At 40.4% G+C, this 17891-nt stretch overlaps 1 protein-coding gene across 4 annotated transcripts in view; it reads left to right on the forward strand.

Moving 5' to 3' along the window:
• Window positions 1-10806, forward strand: part of sfswap (splicing factor SWAP) — a 122760-nt gene extending 111954 nt beyond the window's left edge. For 3 of the 4 annotated variants that reach the window (XM_068054591.1, XM_068054593.1, XM_068054592.1), the window contains 2 exons: window positions 5100-5172; window positions 6504-10806. In XM_068054591.1, the coding sequence (XP_067910692.1) occupies window positions 5100-5172; window positions 6504-6569 (139 nt within the window). In that variant the 3' untranslated portion in view covers window positions 6570-10806. Of the gene's footprint in view, window positions 1-391; window positions 3907-5099; window positions 5173-6503 lie in introns of those variants that run through there. The other variant, XR_010977217.1, reaches the window with a different exon arrangement.
• The last annotated feature ends 7085 nt before the right edge of the window (window positions 10807-17891 follow it).

The following is a 17891-nucleotide window of genomic DNA, read 5'->3' on the forward strand; positions in this document are numbered from 1 at the left end:
GGCTTTTATTGTGAATTTTTATTTCTAATGTAATAGTTTGAAGATGGCAGTTGTATATGTGTGGCGGGGCTACATGCGGCAGAGGGCAGAAGACTTCTGTGATGTTCCGGTGACACAGCTACTCTTTATTATTGTATGGGAGTGCCATTGTTATAGTAGTTGACCTCGTGTTTCTTATTGTCCATGAGTGCTGTATCAATGGAGTCCATCAGTGTCAGGGTGTTTTCTCCGCACCCTGATCTACTTCAAGAGACTTGAATGAGCCTTTCAGGGTTTCAAATGTGCTGCCAGTGTCACTGGACCTTCCTGATTTCTGACCACTATGACCGCTGTCTCCTCTGCCTTCTCATGGACTCAATTTATTATCCTGTACCCACTACCAACTTTTCAGGGAGAACCTAGAAAGAAAGACTAAAAATTTGGACACAAACTTTAGAAGATTGGATGGCGGGCCTCGACGCAGAGCAATACAGGAGTGCCACCTGCTGCAGCACCAGACATGCCATGAGTGAGCCCAGGAAGTCCTCTTCATTCTGGAAAAAAAAATAAAAGCTCAAGAAGCACTCCCAGAGGGTTGACCAGATAGGTCTAGGGAACAAAGCAGGTCTAGGGCTTTACCTGAGATGTCCTCTGTGCCATTTCAGTCAAATAACAGTGGTACAGTGGACTCCAAGGAGATTCCCAAGCCACTGATCCAATCTCAACAATTAGGCTTTATCCTCCCTGCATTGGCTGGTATCTATGCATTCTCGGCACATACTTGAGCATCTGTTTCTTTTGTTAATTTGTGCTAAGATCAATTTCTTGCTTGAGTAGAGCCAAGGAAAGTAAATAGGGTCAAGTGAAACAACTTCAGCATAGACCTTTGGTTTGCTGCAGTTTTGGATCAGTGAATAATTTTCTTGCAAAAGCTTATGTGCATAATTTCTAAATGGCTTTCGGTATCATTTGACTTGAAATTGAGATACAATAGGCTCACTCACTAAGTTGATTGAAGATGCTTGCTCCTCACAGTGCTGTGGCCTAAGTAGAGTCTAAGTGGGTGGTAGGATAAAAAAGAGAATTTTCCACATGACTCAGATCCCTTCAGAACCAGGGATTAGGAGCCAATTAGTGCTAAAGTAGAATTCACCTTGAATGCCCTACTGTTAAAGAATCCAGCTCAAGGTTCCCTTAATGAAATCTGTCTTGTCATTTTCCAGGAATTTCATTTCTTGATGCTCCAGACAAGGGTTGTCTAAAATCCGGCCTATGCAACTTAGTTGTGTTAGTGCTTGAATTTGTTTGTTTAATATTTGTGAGCCTGGAGGTTTGAAAAGAGCCAGTTGTAGCACTGGTGCCTCATTGGTAGATAAGTAAGAGTTCTATTGCTTTCAGCAACTTGAGATATTTATAAATTAATGGAAGCATGGTTTCAAACTTAATGTTCTTGGCCATCCTGGTACTCCCCAAGGTGGTCCACAATGTCAAGTTAGGGCACCCCTGCTCTAGGTTGGAAAATCTAAGCTAATGAATTACAGTGGTAGTCAGTCGACCCTGACTTTTTAAACTACACCTGTAGTGAAATCTTTGGTAGATTTCCATATATTGCTAAAGTTATGGAAGGCAACTAAGTAGAATAAGAACCATGCTACCAAGGTGGAGGATCTTTGACTTTGGATGCATAGAAGAATGAGATGTCTCTCCACAGAGCCCTTTAGATGAGAATGGTAGCATGCCAAATATCATCTAATTTTGTTTAAGTGCTATCAATACTTGATCAGAAAGAGACTGCTGATATATTTGCCAAATATAATTGCGTGCTGTCAGGCGCATTACTTGGGATACTTGAACCAGGATATGCAAGACTCTGCTTGATGGTGGCAGTGTATTGTTTTCGTGTTATTGACCCACTATAGTTAAATCTTCAAACACTCAACAGCATCGTACAGTGGAATTGACCTGAACTTTACGACAGCGCTGTTTTGAGGTGCAATCCTGAAGCTAAATTTTCTCTCAACACAGTTGCAGCCTCCAACTCGCCTTCTCACTGTGGTGATGCTTTCATTGTAAGATCGTATGCCACTTGTTAGGTAAATGCATGTGTGGTCTTTGGACGATTTTCTAGTGCAGATGGCATACAGACATACTGGATTGCCAGCTGGATGGCTATCGTTGTTTGTTTCAGATCCTCCTATTGGGCACCATTTACTGTTTCTCTGGAAGAGCAAATTGATGGGTTTCAATTGTGACCCTTCTGCCAGAATACTTCAGATTGGGCACTGATATCATGACCACAGCGTAATCTTCTCGCCCTACAATGTTGCTTCAGAGAGCAGAGTTTCTTAGCCAAAATTAGATACATCCACAATATATATATGATGAAACTCCTGGTTCTCGAGTAGAATTATTCGAAAGTGGATCTGTTGGTAATAAACACATGCAGCTTAAGCAGCAACTCTTCAACAGCCTTCCCTTCTATTAGGAAGAGAAAGCTATATTGTTTTTTTTTGTTCATCCTGTACCCATCTTCCCCTAAGTTACTTCAGAAAGTCCTAGAAGAGAAGTTTATGAAGATTTCGCTTAATTCTAACACCACTTCAAGCTAAGGGCAACTCCTTCATTTTATTTTCCATTTACAGGGATCAGTTTTCTGAATTGGAAGTGGAGGAATAGATTTTGCAACTATCCTCAGCCATCCTTCAGTGATAGCTTAAAAAGGACCCACACAAAGCACATCACTTTATGTTGTAGAAATTATAATAGCCTCCAGAAGCATGTGATGCCAGCCAAAAGGGTTTGCTTCACTTACAATAATCCTCTTATTATGGAATGCTTAACTTTGCTGAGTCAAGGCTGGTTCTATACCAGTTTATACAGCTGCTATGAGAGTTTCTATTCATCTTTTGACATTCATTGAGAGACTGTTCAATGAATTCACCTTTTATGAAAGGAACATTAGAAACCAGGCTACCCTGCAGATCTGTGTTTGTGGCTTGGATCTTTGTTTGATGCTGCAAAAATTGCTGCACCCACCTTTTGAATCATGGAATCCTGCAGGCTTGCAGAATGGATATTTAGAGCTCTGTTGAGGTCCAGATCTCTTATTGTCTGATCTGACCCAAAATCATTCCAAAGATACTTCCCAAGATTTATTCTCCTCCAGGATTGCTTTTATTCTTTGCACCCCCCAAGTTAAGGATAACATTTATTTTTTTATGGGTGTTGTACATTGAGAGAGCTTGCTGCAAAAAAAAGACTGGTTAAATGTTTTCTGAACATCTAACATGTGTTTAAGCCTTGTTGCCCTGCAATGGAGAGGAACCAATTTTTGAGAGTCCAAGAATACCTGACCAGAGCTAAAAGAAAGTTCTCTAATGTTGTATCTGCAAAGCTGCTATTACTTGGATCAGTCCTGATGGTTTCACTAAACAAACGGGATGTGCACTTGGGAAAATTGGTCCCGAATGCAGGTGTAAGTCTCGCAGTGAAAAGCAGTATCATTAGATCAGAATTCATTGGTTGGTTTATGGAGGATAATGAATGAAGAAGATAATAAGATGACCTACCTCTGGTTGAGTCTTAATTTTTTTTGTTTAATTTATCCTCCAGATACCAATTGCTTGCCCTCTTCCTCCTTTGTCCCCTGATCTGGGAGTATGGGCTTGTTGTGCTTTTTTTAAAAAATCAAAAAACAATAACTAGCTGTCAGCTGTATTGACACCACCTCCTTGGTTTGAAAACAACTAAGGAATGTTCCAGGGCAAAATTTATATACTGTAAAGAATGGAAAGGTCACTTGACCATGATATCAAATTATAAAGGGGCATTGTCCTGGTCCTTTATTTTCCCTTCCATTCGACTGGGCTTGTTCATTGGTATGTGAAGGATAACTTCATTTGAAGAATGGAGAAGACTGTACCAGAGGTAGGTCGCCTAACTTTCCTGATAACAGACGTGATCAGCAATTAGTGGGCATGGAAAGATGGGGAGATAGCAAAAATGTACTTTGAAACAAAATTTTACGTCAGGCAGCCTGTTTGCAAATGATGTAACCTGTTAGAATGGAATAAAATATATATTTTAAATTGAACTTGCATAATCTGGGTAAATAGCTTTCAATTTTACACAACTTATAGCAAAAGCAATAAGTTTTATTACAATGCCTCCCATTATTTTGCAATAAGATTAATCAATGTTAAAATATTTTCAACAGCCAGATTAGATTTTTGCTGTGTTAGGGCAAATCCCATATGTTATCAATTCTGATTTTGCCATTTTTATGTAGCAATATAACTCTTTTTCACAACCAAATGTTTTAGAGTCTGCTAACCACCTTCCCCTCCCCTCCCCCATGTTTCCTGTACCAGTCATTGTTTCAGTAAACTACTAGAAATTCAGTTTAGATAATGTACCCAATTAGTAATTTAATTTTAAGCATTTCTGTTCATTTATTTAAAATTATTAGAGCAGGTAAAAGATTTTATTTTTTAAGTTAAATGTGTTCACTTGCTAGTAACTTTGCCCAAACTAATGAATTATAATTTTGGCATTTTCGTTTATATGCTGAGTCAAGGAGCTCCAACTGTAAATATATAGTCACATAAATATGCTAAACCACTCTACTTGACTGGAATATATAAAGTTGATTGAAAGTTCATTTTTCTGTTCTAATAGTGTTTTTGTTGACACTATTACAGTTTTGTACTGTAATACAGTACAATAAATTTTGTACAGATGGTTAGCAAAGACTTTATTGTCATAAACTGAGAACAAAGCTCAAATTGTCAACAGAACAGAGATTGAATTGTGTCCTTAAATTTAATACCAGATAGTTTTCCACTAAACAGTTCAGTGCTCATTGTAAAACTTACATTTTTAGTTTCCTTACTATTACTTGGCAAGCGTGGTAGAGATGACACATGTAGGCAAAAGGTTTATTTAAAAAAATGAGGTGGGCTCCAGTGCTACTGTACATTGTGTGAATGATGCAGCAATGCCAGATATTTTCCAAAAGTATAATTGGGTTCCTGTTGCAAATACATTCTGCACATTGCATACAAATAACTTCAATTTCAATGCCGAAATGTCAAAATACAATTTTCTGCCCTCATTTTTAGGGGCGGCTCTCAGGAAAAGGATGAAACAGCATCTCCAGAACTGCTGTCTTCAATGCAGAGTAAAATAACTCAGGTATGAATTCATAATAGCTTTTTCATTATTATTTATTCTTGGGATATAGATGTCGCTAGCAAGGCTGCCATCTGTTGCCTATCCCTAGATGCCCTTGAGGAGGTGTGGTGGGTTTCCTTCCACCAAAGTCGGTGTAAAGGGGATCCTTCTATCTGCAAGTAGGTTGAAGGCGAATCAGTAGTTTATGCAGAAAGTGTTGTAGTCTCTTAGGTTTCCTTTGCTGCTTTGATTACTCTAAAATGAAAAGAAATGTGTAAGATGGAAGATTGAAATTCTTCCAAGCATTGTATTTGCTGACTGTACTGATGATGCAATAGCTAGGACTGGGTCACATTTCCTACGTTACAATTGTTACGACTGCGGCAGGAGCAACACACTGTCAATTCAGTCCTATCGCTCCACAGGTCGCAGAATATTAAGCTTTCACACCCAATTGGAAAACAGCCAAATTAAACACTCTGGTAACCCTTGGAATAACACAGACCAAACCAGGTATCTTTAGACAACAAATTAACTATTTATTAAAAAACTAAATCTTAAACACTGTTAAGATAAACCTATGTCTAAAGACCTTATGACCTCTTATTTTAACCTAGCTCCCGCATTCGCACACATACCCTCAAAAAAAACGAACAGCTAACCTGTTTTTAAAAAGTGGCGTTTTTAAAATTAGCTATCTCTTAACAAAATAAGTTTTTGTAGATTATGTCCTGATGGATGACGTCTTCCAATGTGAAAAATAATCAACAGTCACTCGAAGTCTTCTTTGATGAAAATAGTCCTTCAGTAGATGGGCATTCAACTCTTCGGCTGCAGCAAGCATTAAGCAGTTCTTTGAACAATGAGCACAGCAATACAAATGTTTTCTTGAAATGAAAGCTTTTCTTTGCTTAGGGAATTAACTTGGCTTGAGTTTTATTGTGAGGAAATAGACAGCTTTTTTTCTCATTAGTTTGCCTCGCTGGGAAGCTTCTCAGAACTAACTGGTTTCAACCGATTTCTTCCAGTTCCCCACACAGCCAAGTGGAAACATTACCATGTGACCCCTCTCTCCTGCTGTTGCTCAGGGTAACAAAAAATGCAGCTGTGGCACACTGTCTCCAGAATGTGTTCTCCCTTAAAGGTGCACTGTTTTTAACAAAGTCTTAAAGGCACACACACTGTTTTTAATACGAGGAGAAAAATAATTACAAGTCCCTGACACAATAATAACTACAGTTCAAAAGTACTTAATTTAAAGTTAAGGGCATTGGGGTGCCCTGAGGTTGAGTGGTGCTATATAAATTTACATCTTTGTGCAGTTATTTCATACTTCTTTTCCTTTCATATAGGATCTAATGGCCAAAGTGAGAGAAATGCTGGCTTCTTCAAAAGATGTGCAAACCAATGTGTCATGAACAAAAACACATAAGCAGGCCCTGCAGGAACACGAGGATCTGAAGTGGCTTCACAAGAAGCTTGAACTGCCTTGTTGCGTGAACTAATTTATTTGGACAATTTAGGCAGTATTCCACTTTGCAAAAACTGTTTTGTATAGCTCATTTTGATAAGTCCAGTTTGAACTGAGATCTTACCCTGTTGTTAGTGTTTTGCAATTTCCCCCTCCTGTTCTTGAACACAACAGACTATGTGCTCTAGGGTGTCACAATTTCCAACAACCTCTTTGAAAATTTGAGGGTGCACTTTGTATTAAGCACCAGAAACTAGCTGCCTACAATCACTTGTGATTTCCAGACAGGAGCTTAGCTTATCCTTCTGTGAAGGAGTTTTACTACTTGATTTCTACAAAGATGAGGTACCATCTCATTTTGTAAATTTGAAGAGTTCTCTGGACTTAAGTCTTTGATAGCAACTGTTTGGGGTTTCAGCCTTGGAGCAGTATGCACAGACTAATCTTGAAGACCAGTAAGGGCACAGCAGAACATACCATCGGCATTACTTATGATACAGTGTGTATCAGCCATTTTCTGAAAACATTGCATTTATTTAAACAGCTACTTATAAATTTACTTTGATTTCACACCCTATAGACTGTGAATGGGCTCTAATAAGATAAAGTTTTCAACCACAGTGATGCAAATCTATTGAAATATTAAAGGTAATTTATTTGTTTAGAATAATGGTTAAAGATTTATTTGTAAAAAAAAGCTTGAATGTTTCATCCACTTGAAAAGGTCATTTTCAAGTTACTTCTCAGTTGGTGCTTTGTTAAAAATTGGCTGTTCTGACATAGTCACAGCTTACTAATTCACTATCCTACCATTTTGATGCTTTTGCAGTTCACATCCGCTGTGCACAGTTACAGTGATGTCATTTGACAAGTTTGGAGGAAAAATTATGACTTCTGACTAGGGTGAACATGGTAAAAATGCTTACATGTTTGGCCAAGTTAAAATGTCAATTAATGGTTCGCTCACTCTTGCACAACATTGATATTACCCCCGGTTATTTGGTCTACATTTTTCTGCTAATGGAGAGCTATAAAATAAATATATTTCATCGTTAGCCGATCCTTTGTGTCCAGTAGGGCAGGATCTGAGTGACTGGAAATGTGTACGATCAGTATTGCATCAATACCAATTGGCTCAGTGTATTTTCCGGTGAATCTTAACTGCATAAACCACAACAGCAACACAACATTTTTTTTTTTTTTAAAGTGCCTGATTTATTTTGGCTTGGCTTATTGGATGCCACATCATTTAGCTAGAGACAGACAGCAATGTCTGTCTCTCAGAATATTAATCTAGTGGTATCATGTATAGAGCACCCTTAGCAGCCACCTCCAGGTTTCTTTCACCTTTGGCATCAGTTTCTTGGTGCTGTCAAAATCTGGGAATAAGCATCCATATAAATTTTGAAGACTGTACTTTCTGATCTGGTCCAGTTTTCTTTAATTTGTTTCTTGTCATGCCCGTGCTCTTTGTTTAAAATCTTTCTAGAAGTGCCTTTGCTATCATTGATGGCTGTGCTTGGGTGTCTAGGTGATTGCAATGTTGATTGTATGATGTTTTTGACAACCCTTCTAAGGAAGGTTAAAGAACCAGCTCCCATTTCAATTACAAGTGGTGATCAGGGAAAGTTGAGACTCGAAGGTAAGAGAAACTAAGATTATATCACATTTTTTGTGCTTGCAAGAAAATGAAAAACTAAAGACCAGTTATATTCCTCCTTGCACTACAAAATAAACTCAGTGCATCACTGAGTATGCATCTCAAGTCATATGCTTGGCGTATTCTTCATATGGCTCTATATATGGTACTCTAGGAGTATTCAATGGGTTGACACAGCTCCAGTACTCTGCATACTAGTATAGTAGATTTTTCAATCAATCCATTAGTATACTTTCTTCGACCTAATGCAAAACTTCTAGACAGAACTACAATTGGATTACCCTGATGCTAGCCTCATGGTGTTTAGAACCTTATACCTGCAATTTGCTAGGCCAGCTTTTCAAAGGTGGACACGCAGTATAATATACTTAATTCTTAGTTGAATTGATATCAGCATAGTTGGCTCCTGTAGTTTTGTGATTCCAATATCAGCTCATTGAATGAAGGGGGTGATGTATCAATGAGTCAGTGCAACTCGCGTTGGTATCAGAGCCTGAAAAGTTCCTGATAACACAATTCCAGCCAAGTTTTGTTGATCTATCATCCATGAATGCCAATAATTCTTTATATATAGTTCTTCAGTTGTCTGGGACAAGGGTGAGAGAAAAGGAGATCCTGCATATTTCCTGAAGAGATACTTTCCTACTGAACAAGGTTCCACACCATGATTGCTCTGATGGGAAGGAAGAAAATGGCAGGCATATGGTACCATCTTAAGTTTGTAAGGGATTTCCAGGTAGAATGGCATTCCTAGTCCTCTGGGATATGAAGATTATTCAAAGGATGAAGAATAGTACGTCAGAGGTGAGTTACCAGCCTTTAGTCTTTGTATAAAATTTGGAACACCTCGAGTCGGTTCAAATTGCAGAGTGATGGCAGTACATAGTAAGTCGTCATCGTCGTCTTAAAATTTGTACTTAATCCATTGCCACAGCCCTAGTTATGTTCAATACTCAGACCGCTGAGATACTGAAAACCAGTATCTTTCACTGGTTTGAGTAAAAGATAGTTTGAAATTGAATTACTTTATATTTTTAAAAGTAAAATATTTAATTTTTGAATTTGCAAATTGAGATTAGTATATTTGTTTACAGGATTTTTACTTAAAAAAAAAAATCAAGTTTATGGATAAAAACAAGAAATGCTGGAACCACTCAGCAGGTCTGGCAGCATCTGTGGAAAGAGAAGCAGAGTTAACGTTTCGGGTCATTGACCCTTCTTTGGAACTAGCAAATATTAGAAATGTCAAAGGTTATAAGCAAGTGAGCTGGGGGTGGGTTTATGGATACATCATTTTCTCTATACAAACTGCAGCAGTATTATCATCTCTGTATTCAGAAGTACTAGGGGGTCTAAATGCAGTTGAACATAGTTATTAGACTCATGGGACATGTTAAGTATTCATCAAAGATTCACTTTTTCTACCCACTCATTCCTTCAATATCATTCTCTCAGCCTTAAGTTTATTTTGTGTTTCTTCATTTATATATTGTAAGCAGAAAATTCCAATGGGATTTCCTATTAATGTTAAAGCACATTAGCAGGAAGGTTTGTTTTACTAGGAATAAAATTCATCACAGATTGGACTTTAGTCTTGTTAGGGTAAAAAAAATTGTCTGATCTCGAACTTAACCCAGGATCACGTTAAAAGTTAGCAGAGTTGCTTTTGAATAACGTGTTTTATGAAACAATATTTCATTGCTAAATTTATAGATACATTAATATCCTTGAACTATTGCTGTTCTAGTTTTTGCTGTCAATCTCTTGAATGAGTCCCTCAGGAAAGTTGCAAAATCATTTAACCTTTTAATTATAAGCTGTCCAGAAGCAACCACACAGTTTATAATGTCATTGATTGGAGATGGAGTTCCTCAGAGTGATTAGGCAGAGAGGGTTCCTGTGCCTGTGGGATTCATACAGCAATAGTTACAAGTTTATCATTTGTCAATATGTGTAACTTCTGACACTTTCAATAAGTTATAAAATAGCTGTGGCATCAGTATCTCATCGTGACAGCCCATGAACACTAAAGTAAACACCAGCCTTTTCAAAGAAAAGGGAAACAAATTGTGGGCAGAACCATGTGGTGCATGTGGCACTAAAGTCTGTCTGTATGACTTAACTGAAAGAAAGAAGAAAATTTGCATTTAATAGCACCTTATCACATCTCAAATGCCCAAAGCATTTCATGAAATGAAGTGAGGTCAGTTGTATATGCAAATGCAGCGGTCTGTTGCACGCAGCAATAAGATGATTATCCGGTTAATCTGTTTAAATGGCTTGCAATTTGAAGTGTGCATCCTTACTCCATGTGCAGTGTTCTGTACTTGCCCTTGAATAATTTGTTACTGAGTTATGTTTTCTATGGTTCTGTTTCTCCTTTCTTCCACCTTCGCATTCCCCTCACCCCTTTCCCCCATCACAAATCATTTGTGGTTGCATAGGCAGTATGAAACTTTGAGCCCTATAAAAGATGGGTGTACTTAAAAATTGTAAATAAATAACTTTTATTAACTTTCCAGAAGTGTAATTGTCAGTTCAATTTTATAAAACAATATGTTTTAAACATACTTCAATATTTTTATGAAATTAAGCAAAATTTTATTTGGTTTATTTTCCTAAACTTGGTCTGGTGTGTCTGGATGAATGACCATTTGACTTTATGGGGTGGGTATGTCTGCAGTAAATATTTTTTGGACTTCTGATTTTTGGCCTCCCTCACATCCCCCACCAAAGTTGCTGACTTCTGCTGCGGTCCAGACTCCACAGATGCCATCGGCCCTTCAGTAGCTTGTGTAGGTGGCTGCCCTACTCGTGGGAGCTTAGGCAGCAGGTCTGAGCAGGGGCAACACAGTCAAGCCCAATCCAGACATTAGCATAGATCTGACCAACACAACTCACTGGATAGCCACCGGGAGCAGGAACCTGCCTGAAAGCTTTACCTTAGCTGCTGGGTTTGCTGAAGCCAAGTGCAGTGTCTCAGCTGTTGTCCTTTGCTGAAATCATAACTGGGAGTTGCACCTGCAACCTATTATGCAATAAAATTTTGTTCTCCTTCATGACTGTAGTTTTCATAGTGAAAGCAATAAAGGTAATAACATGTACATCAGACTTGAGTATCTAGACTCACTAAAGAACATTTGCTTAAATCAATACTGTTAAGTATTTGATCCCCTCAAGTCAAGTTCAGTGTAGCTGCCTAAATACCATGGTTTGACCAACTAAAAATGTGCACTTGCCTGTGTATGTAACCAGTTTATTATTGCAGTTGCTGGGGCTGCTTTATTGAGTCGATATTCAGAACCATGAGTGATTTTAAAAAACTGTAAATTAAACAAAACTAAGCAATATAAATTATTTAATCTTATTGAGGTGGTTAAGTTAATGGAGTCTGTGAATATGTAACATTATCATATTTTCAAATTGAGTACACTTTTATTCATGATGGAGATACCTTTATATGCGACAGGGTTCCTGAACATGAATTGGTGAATAAGGCTTTCATGAACGCTCTAGTCCTTTCCCCTTGTCCATGCTATATTTATACATCAAAATTTGGTGTGACAGCAATTTGGTTCTGGTGAATGATATCTTAAAATTCATCAGCTATCCCTGTGGGAATAGTCCTTCCACATCCATGCTCCATCCTTTTCAGGACAACTAGAGAAGCCGTCCTTAGCACAGCAGATCTCGACTGATCCTGACTTTGTAGTCCTTTGCTCCCATTGACGCTTGTAAGCAATGTCCCTCATAACGGCAGTGCAGATAGCCATTTGTAATGGATTGGATCCCTTCCTAATAAAGTCAGAGCACTAATAAAAGCAGAAAATACTGGAAATACCTGCCAGTCTGGCAGCATCTGTGGAGAGAAAAATAGTTAACATTTCAGGTCGATGACCTTTCACCAGAACTGGAAAAAGTTAGTGATGTAATAGATTTCAAACTGAGTGATAGGAAACAGTAGTGGTTAATGGATGTTTTTGGGATTGGAGGAAGGTTTGTAGTGGAGTTCCCCATGGGTCAGTGTTAGGACCCTTGTTGTTCCCGATGCATGTTAAATAACCTAGATCTTGGTGTACAGGGCACAATTTCAAAATATGTGTATGATACAAATCTTGGAAACATTGTGAACTGTGAGGAGGATAAGTGTAGAACTTCAAAAGAACATAGATTGGTGGAATGGGTGGACAAGTGGCTGATTAAATCCAATGCAGAGAAGTGTGAAGTGATTCATTTTAGTAGGAAGAACACGGAAAGACAATATAAAGTAAAGGATACAATTCTAAAGGTGCAGGAGCAGAGGATCCTGGGTATATATGTGCATAAATCATTGAAGGTGACAGGTCAGGTTGAGAGTGTGGTAAATAAAGCATACAGCAGCCTAGGCTTCGTTAATAGGGGCATAGAGTACAAAAGCAAGGAAGTTATGTTAAGCTTGCATAGAACACTGCTTCGGCCACAACTAGAGTATTGCATCCAGTTTTCGGCGCCACAGTTTAGGAAAGATGCGAAGGAGAGTGCACAAAAAATTCACAAGAATGGGGTTCCAGGGATGAGGAACTTCAGTTATGATAGATTGGAGAAATTAGGACTGTTTTCCTTGAAGAGAACGTTGAGAGGAGATTTAATATAGAGGTATTCAAAATCATGAGGGGTCTGGAGAGAGTAAATAGAGAAATACCGTTCCCATTGATGGAAGGATTGAGAACAAAAGGGCACAAATTTAAGATAATTGGCAAAAGAGACAATGGCGATCAGAGGAAAAACTTTTTTCATGCGAGTGGTTAGGAGGTGAGGTGAGAGTGACTGTCCTTGGCATCAAGGCAACATTTGACTGAGCATGGCATCAAGGAGCTCTCGGAAAACTGGAGTCAATAGGAATGGGGGAAAACTCTCTGCTAGCACAAAGGAAGATGGTTGTGGTTAGATTAGATTAGATTAGAGATACAGCACTGAAACAGGCCCTTCGGCCACCCATTTATACTAATCCTACATTAATCCCATATTCCTACCAAACATCCCCACCTGTTCCTATATTTCCCTACCACCTACCTATACTAGTGACAATTTATAATGGCCAATTTACCTATCAACCTGCAAGTCTTTTGGCTTGTGGGAGGAAACCGGAGCACCCGGAGAAAACCCACGCAGACACAGGGAGAACTTGCAAACTCCACACAGGCAGTACCAGGAATCGAACCCGGGTCCCTGGAGCTGTGAGGCTGCGGTGCTAGCCACTGTGCCGCCCAGGGAGGTCAATCATCTCAGCCCCAGGACATTGCTGCAGGACTTCGTGCTGCAGTGTCCGAGGCCCAACCATCTTCAGCTGCTTCATCCCTCCATCATAATATCAGAAGTGGGGATGATTGCACAATGTTTAGTAGCATTCACGACTCCTCATACTGAAGCAGCCTATGTCCAGATGCAGCAAGACCTGGACAACATCTAGGCTTGGGCTGATAAGTGGTAAGTAACACTCATGCCACACAAATGCCAGGCGATGAACATTTCAAACGAGAGAGAAACTAACCATCTCTCGACATTCAATGGCATTACCATTGATGAATCCCCCACTAACAACATCCTGGGGATTACCATTGACCAGAAACTGAACTGAACCAGCCACATAAATGCTGTGGCTACAAGGGCAGGTCAGCACTGGAAATTCTGCAGTGAGTAACTCACCTCATGTCTCCCCAATGCTTGTCCACCATTGACAAGGTACAAGTCAGGAATGTGATGGAATACTCTCCACTTGAATGAGTGCAGCTCCAACAACACTCCAGAAGCTCAACACCATCCAGGACAAAGCAACACACTTGATTGGCACCCCATCCACCACCACCATTCACTCCCTCCACCACCGACGCACAGTGACAGCAGCGTGTACCATCTACTAGATGCACTGCAGCATCTCGCCAAGTTTTCTTCAACAGCACCTTCCAAACCCGCAATCTCTATCACCTAAAAGGATGCATAGGAACACCACCGCCTGCAAGTTCCCCTCCAAGTCGCACGCCATCCTGACTTAAAACTAGAATTCTGTTCCTTCACTGTTGCTGGATCAAAATTCTGAAATTCCCTTCCTAACAGCACAGTTGCTGTACCCACACCCAAGGACTGCAGCAATTCAAGAAGGCAGCTCACCACCACCTTCTCAAGGGCAATTAGGGATGGACAATAAATGCTGGCCTAGCCGGCAACTCCCACGTCCCACAAACAAATTTTAAAAAAAGATCTGGCGTGCATTGCCCGAGTGTGGTGGCAGTTTCAATCGAGGCATTCAAGAGGGAATTGAGATTGTTATCTGAAAAGGAAGAATTTGGTGGGCTATGGCATGAAGGTGAGGGAGTGGCAGTTGGTAAATTGCTCTTTTGGAGAGCCAGCACAGAGACAACAGGCTGAATGGCCACCTCCTGTAACAATTCTGTGAAAAGTGTGCAAATGGCTTCACTCCCTCTGCAGATAGATGGACTAATGCTTGACTAATTGCAGTTTTCTTGCTTCAGAATAGACACAAGTTTCCTTGTCTTTTCCATGGTGAGTAATTGAGCTTAGTTCAGTACAGAGCCAAAAAGTAGATTGATCAATGTGTCTTACACAGCATTTTTATTCCATAAAATTTGACCTTTCTCTGCTAACTCGAGCTTCTCAATAGCTTGGTTTGGTACACATACAGTGATTAACTCTGATCGCGTTGTGTTAATTGGCGTAAAATATTTGGAATACTCGGGACAATAGGCTGATAGCAAAAAATGAATAGGCAAAGACGAGCTTGATCCATCAAGCCTGCCCCTTTGATTCATGTGTAGCCTCCAATTTACAGTCATGTAAGCTGGGAGAAGATTTTTTCAAAAAATAATACACCAGTGGAAATAAATCTAGGATTTCCTCTCTGAACCCCAGAGCCTACTAAAATATATTCTAGGAGATCATAGTTACCCTAAAGAAAAAGGAAGCATTCATAAGGGCTGGAAGGCTAGGAACAGACGAATCCCTTGAGGAATATAAAGACAGTAGGAAGGAACTTAAGCAAGGAGTCAGGAGGGCTAAAAGGGGTTATGAGAAGTCATTGGCATACAGGATTAAGGAAAATTCCAAGGCTTTTTATACGTATATAAAGAGCAAGAGGGTAACCAGGGAAAGGGTTGGCCCATTCAAGGACAGAGAAGGGAATCTATGTGTGGAGCAAGAGGAAATGGGTGAGGTACTAAATGAGTACTTTGCATCAGTATTCACCAAGGAGAAGGACTTGGTGGATGATGAGCCTAGGGAAGGGAGTGCAGATAGTCTGTCATCTCATTATCAAAAAGGAGGAGGTGTTGGGTGTCTTGCAAAGCATTAAGATAGATAAGTCCCCAGGGCCTGATGGGATCTACCCCAGAATACTGAGGGAGGCAAGGGAAGAAATTGCTGGGGCCTTGACAGAAATCTTTGCATCCTCATTGGCTACAGGTGAGGTCCCAGAGGACTGGAGAATAGCCAATGTTCCTTTGTTTAAGAAGGGTAGCAAGGATAATCTAGGAAATTATAGGCCGGTGAGCCTTACGTCAGTGGTAGGGAAATTATTAGAGAGGATTCTTCGGGACAGGATTTACTCCCATTTGGAAACAAATGGACTTATTAGCAAGAGGCAGCATGGTTTTGTGAAGGGGAGGTCGTGTCTTACTAATTTGTTTGAGTTTTTTGAGGAAGTGACAAAGATGATTGATGAAGGAAGGGCAATGGATGTTATCCATATGGACTTCAGTAAAGCCTTTGACAAGGTCCCTCATGGCAGACTGGTACAAAAGGTGAAGTCACACGGGATCAGAGGTGAGCTGGCAAGATGGATACAGAACTGGCTCAGTCACAGAAGACAGAGGGTAACAGTGGATGGGTGTTTTTCTGAATGGAGGGATGTGACTAGTGGTGTTCCGCAGGGATCAGTGCTGGGACCTTTGCTGTTTGTAGTATATATAAATGATTTGGAGGAAAATGTAGCTGGTCTGATTAGTAAGTTTGCAGACGACACAAAGGTTGGTGGAGTTGTGGACAGTGATGAGGATTGTCAGAGGATACAGCAGGATATAGATCGGTTGGAGACTTGGGCGGAGAAATGGTAGATGGAGTTTAATCCGGACAAATGTGAGGTAATGCATTTTGGAAGGTCTAATGCAGGTGGAAAGTATACAGTAAATGGCAGAACCTTTAGGAGTATTGACAGGCAGAGAGATCTGGGCGTACAGGTCCACAGGTCACAAAGTGGCAACGCAGGTGGATAAGGTAGTCAAGAAGGCATACGGCATGCTTGCCTTCGGTCGGGGCATAGAGTATAAAAATTGGCAAGTCATGTTGCAGCTGTACAGAACCTTAGTTAGGCCACACTTAGAATATTGCGTGCAATTCTGGTCACCACACTACCAGAAGGACGTGGAGGCTTTGGAGAGGGTACAGAGGAGGTTTACCAGGATGTTGCCTGGTCTGGAGGGCATTAGCTATGAGGAGAGGTTGGATAAACTCGGATTGTTTTCACTGGAACGGCGGAGGTGGAGGGGCGACATGATAGAGATTTACAAAGTTATAAGCGACACGGACAGAGTGGATGGTCAGAAGCTTTTTTTCAGGGTGGAAGAGTCAGTTACTAGGGGACATAGGTTTAAGGTGAGAGGAGCAAAGTTTAGAGGGGATGTGCGAGGCAAGTTCTTTACACAAAGGGTGGTGAGTGCCTGGAACTTGTTGCCGGGGGAGCTGGTGGAAGCAGGTACCATAGAGACGTTTAAGAGGCATCTTGACAAATACATGAATAGGATGAGAATGGAGGGATACGGACCCCAGAAGTGCAGAAGGTTTTAGTTTAGGCAGGCATCAAGATCGGCGCAGGCGTGGAGGGCCGAATGGCCTGTTCCTGTGCTGTTCTTTGTTCTAAAGCACGTAAGCAGCATCTTAATGTCATAATTTCTTTCTGCTTTAGGCAACTGAGCATGCAGGACTCTGGTGTGGGCTTCACTAATGCATGCATGTCGGGTTATTAGGACCCTGATGGAATTTTCACAACTTGCATTTATGCAACACATTCTGTAGTAAAACAGCCTAGGGAGGAGAGGGGAGGGGCAGATGGGGAGATCCTCTTTGCCAAGTCAGAAACTTTCCTCAATGGAGTCAGCAGGCGCAGACGTGCTTCTTCATACCCTAGCATGAATTCCTGGCTGCCTCATGCTATCTACCATCATCATTATCGCTGCCAGACCTGGGAGCCAGCAGACAGCCTCTGGACCTCGCAATTTTAACCTACCTGCCCTTGGGTTAAAATGAAAGGTCTCAAACTGTTGATATTGGGCGAGTTTGATGCCTGCCCCTGCTTCCGGTTAAAGTATCTCCGAAAGGATCGTTATAGAGGTGTACAAGATAGTTACGGATGTATAAAAGGTAAATTCACCATATTGTCAAAAACTTGTGGATTCTAACCAAGAAAAAACAAATTTAGGATTGATCAGGAAATTCTCCACACAAATGTGGAGTAACAGATAGAGTAGTGGAGGCAAAAACCTTGACTAACTTAATGAATGCTGCAATAGATATGGGGGGCTAACATGAATTAAGATGGGCCACATGGTCCGTAACCACCTT

Source organism: Heterodontus francisci, chromosome 23 (assembly GCF_036365525.1).
Source record: "Heterodontus francisci isolate sHetFra1 chromosome 23, sHetFra1.hap1, whole genome shotgun sequence".
Lineage (NCBI taxonomy): Eukaryota > Metazoa > Chordata > Chondrichthyes > Heterodontiformes > Heterodontidae > Heterodontus > Heterodontus francisci.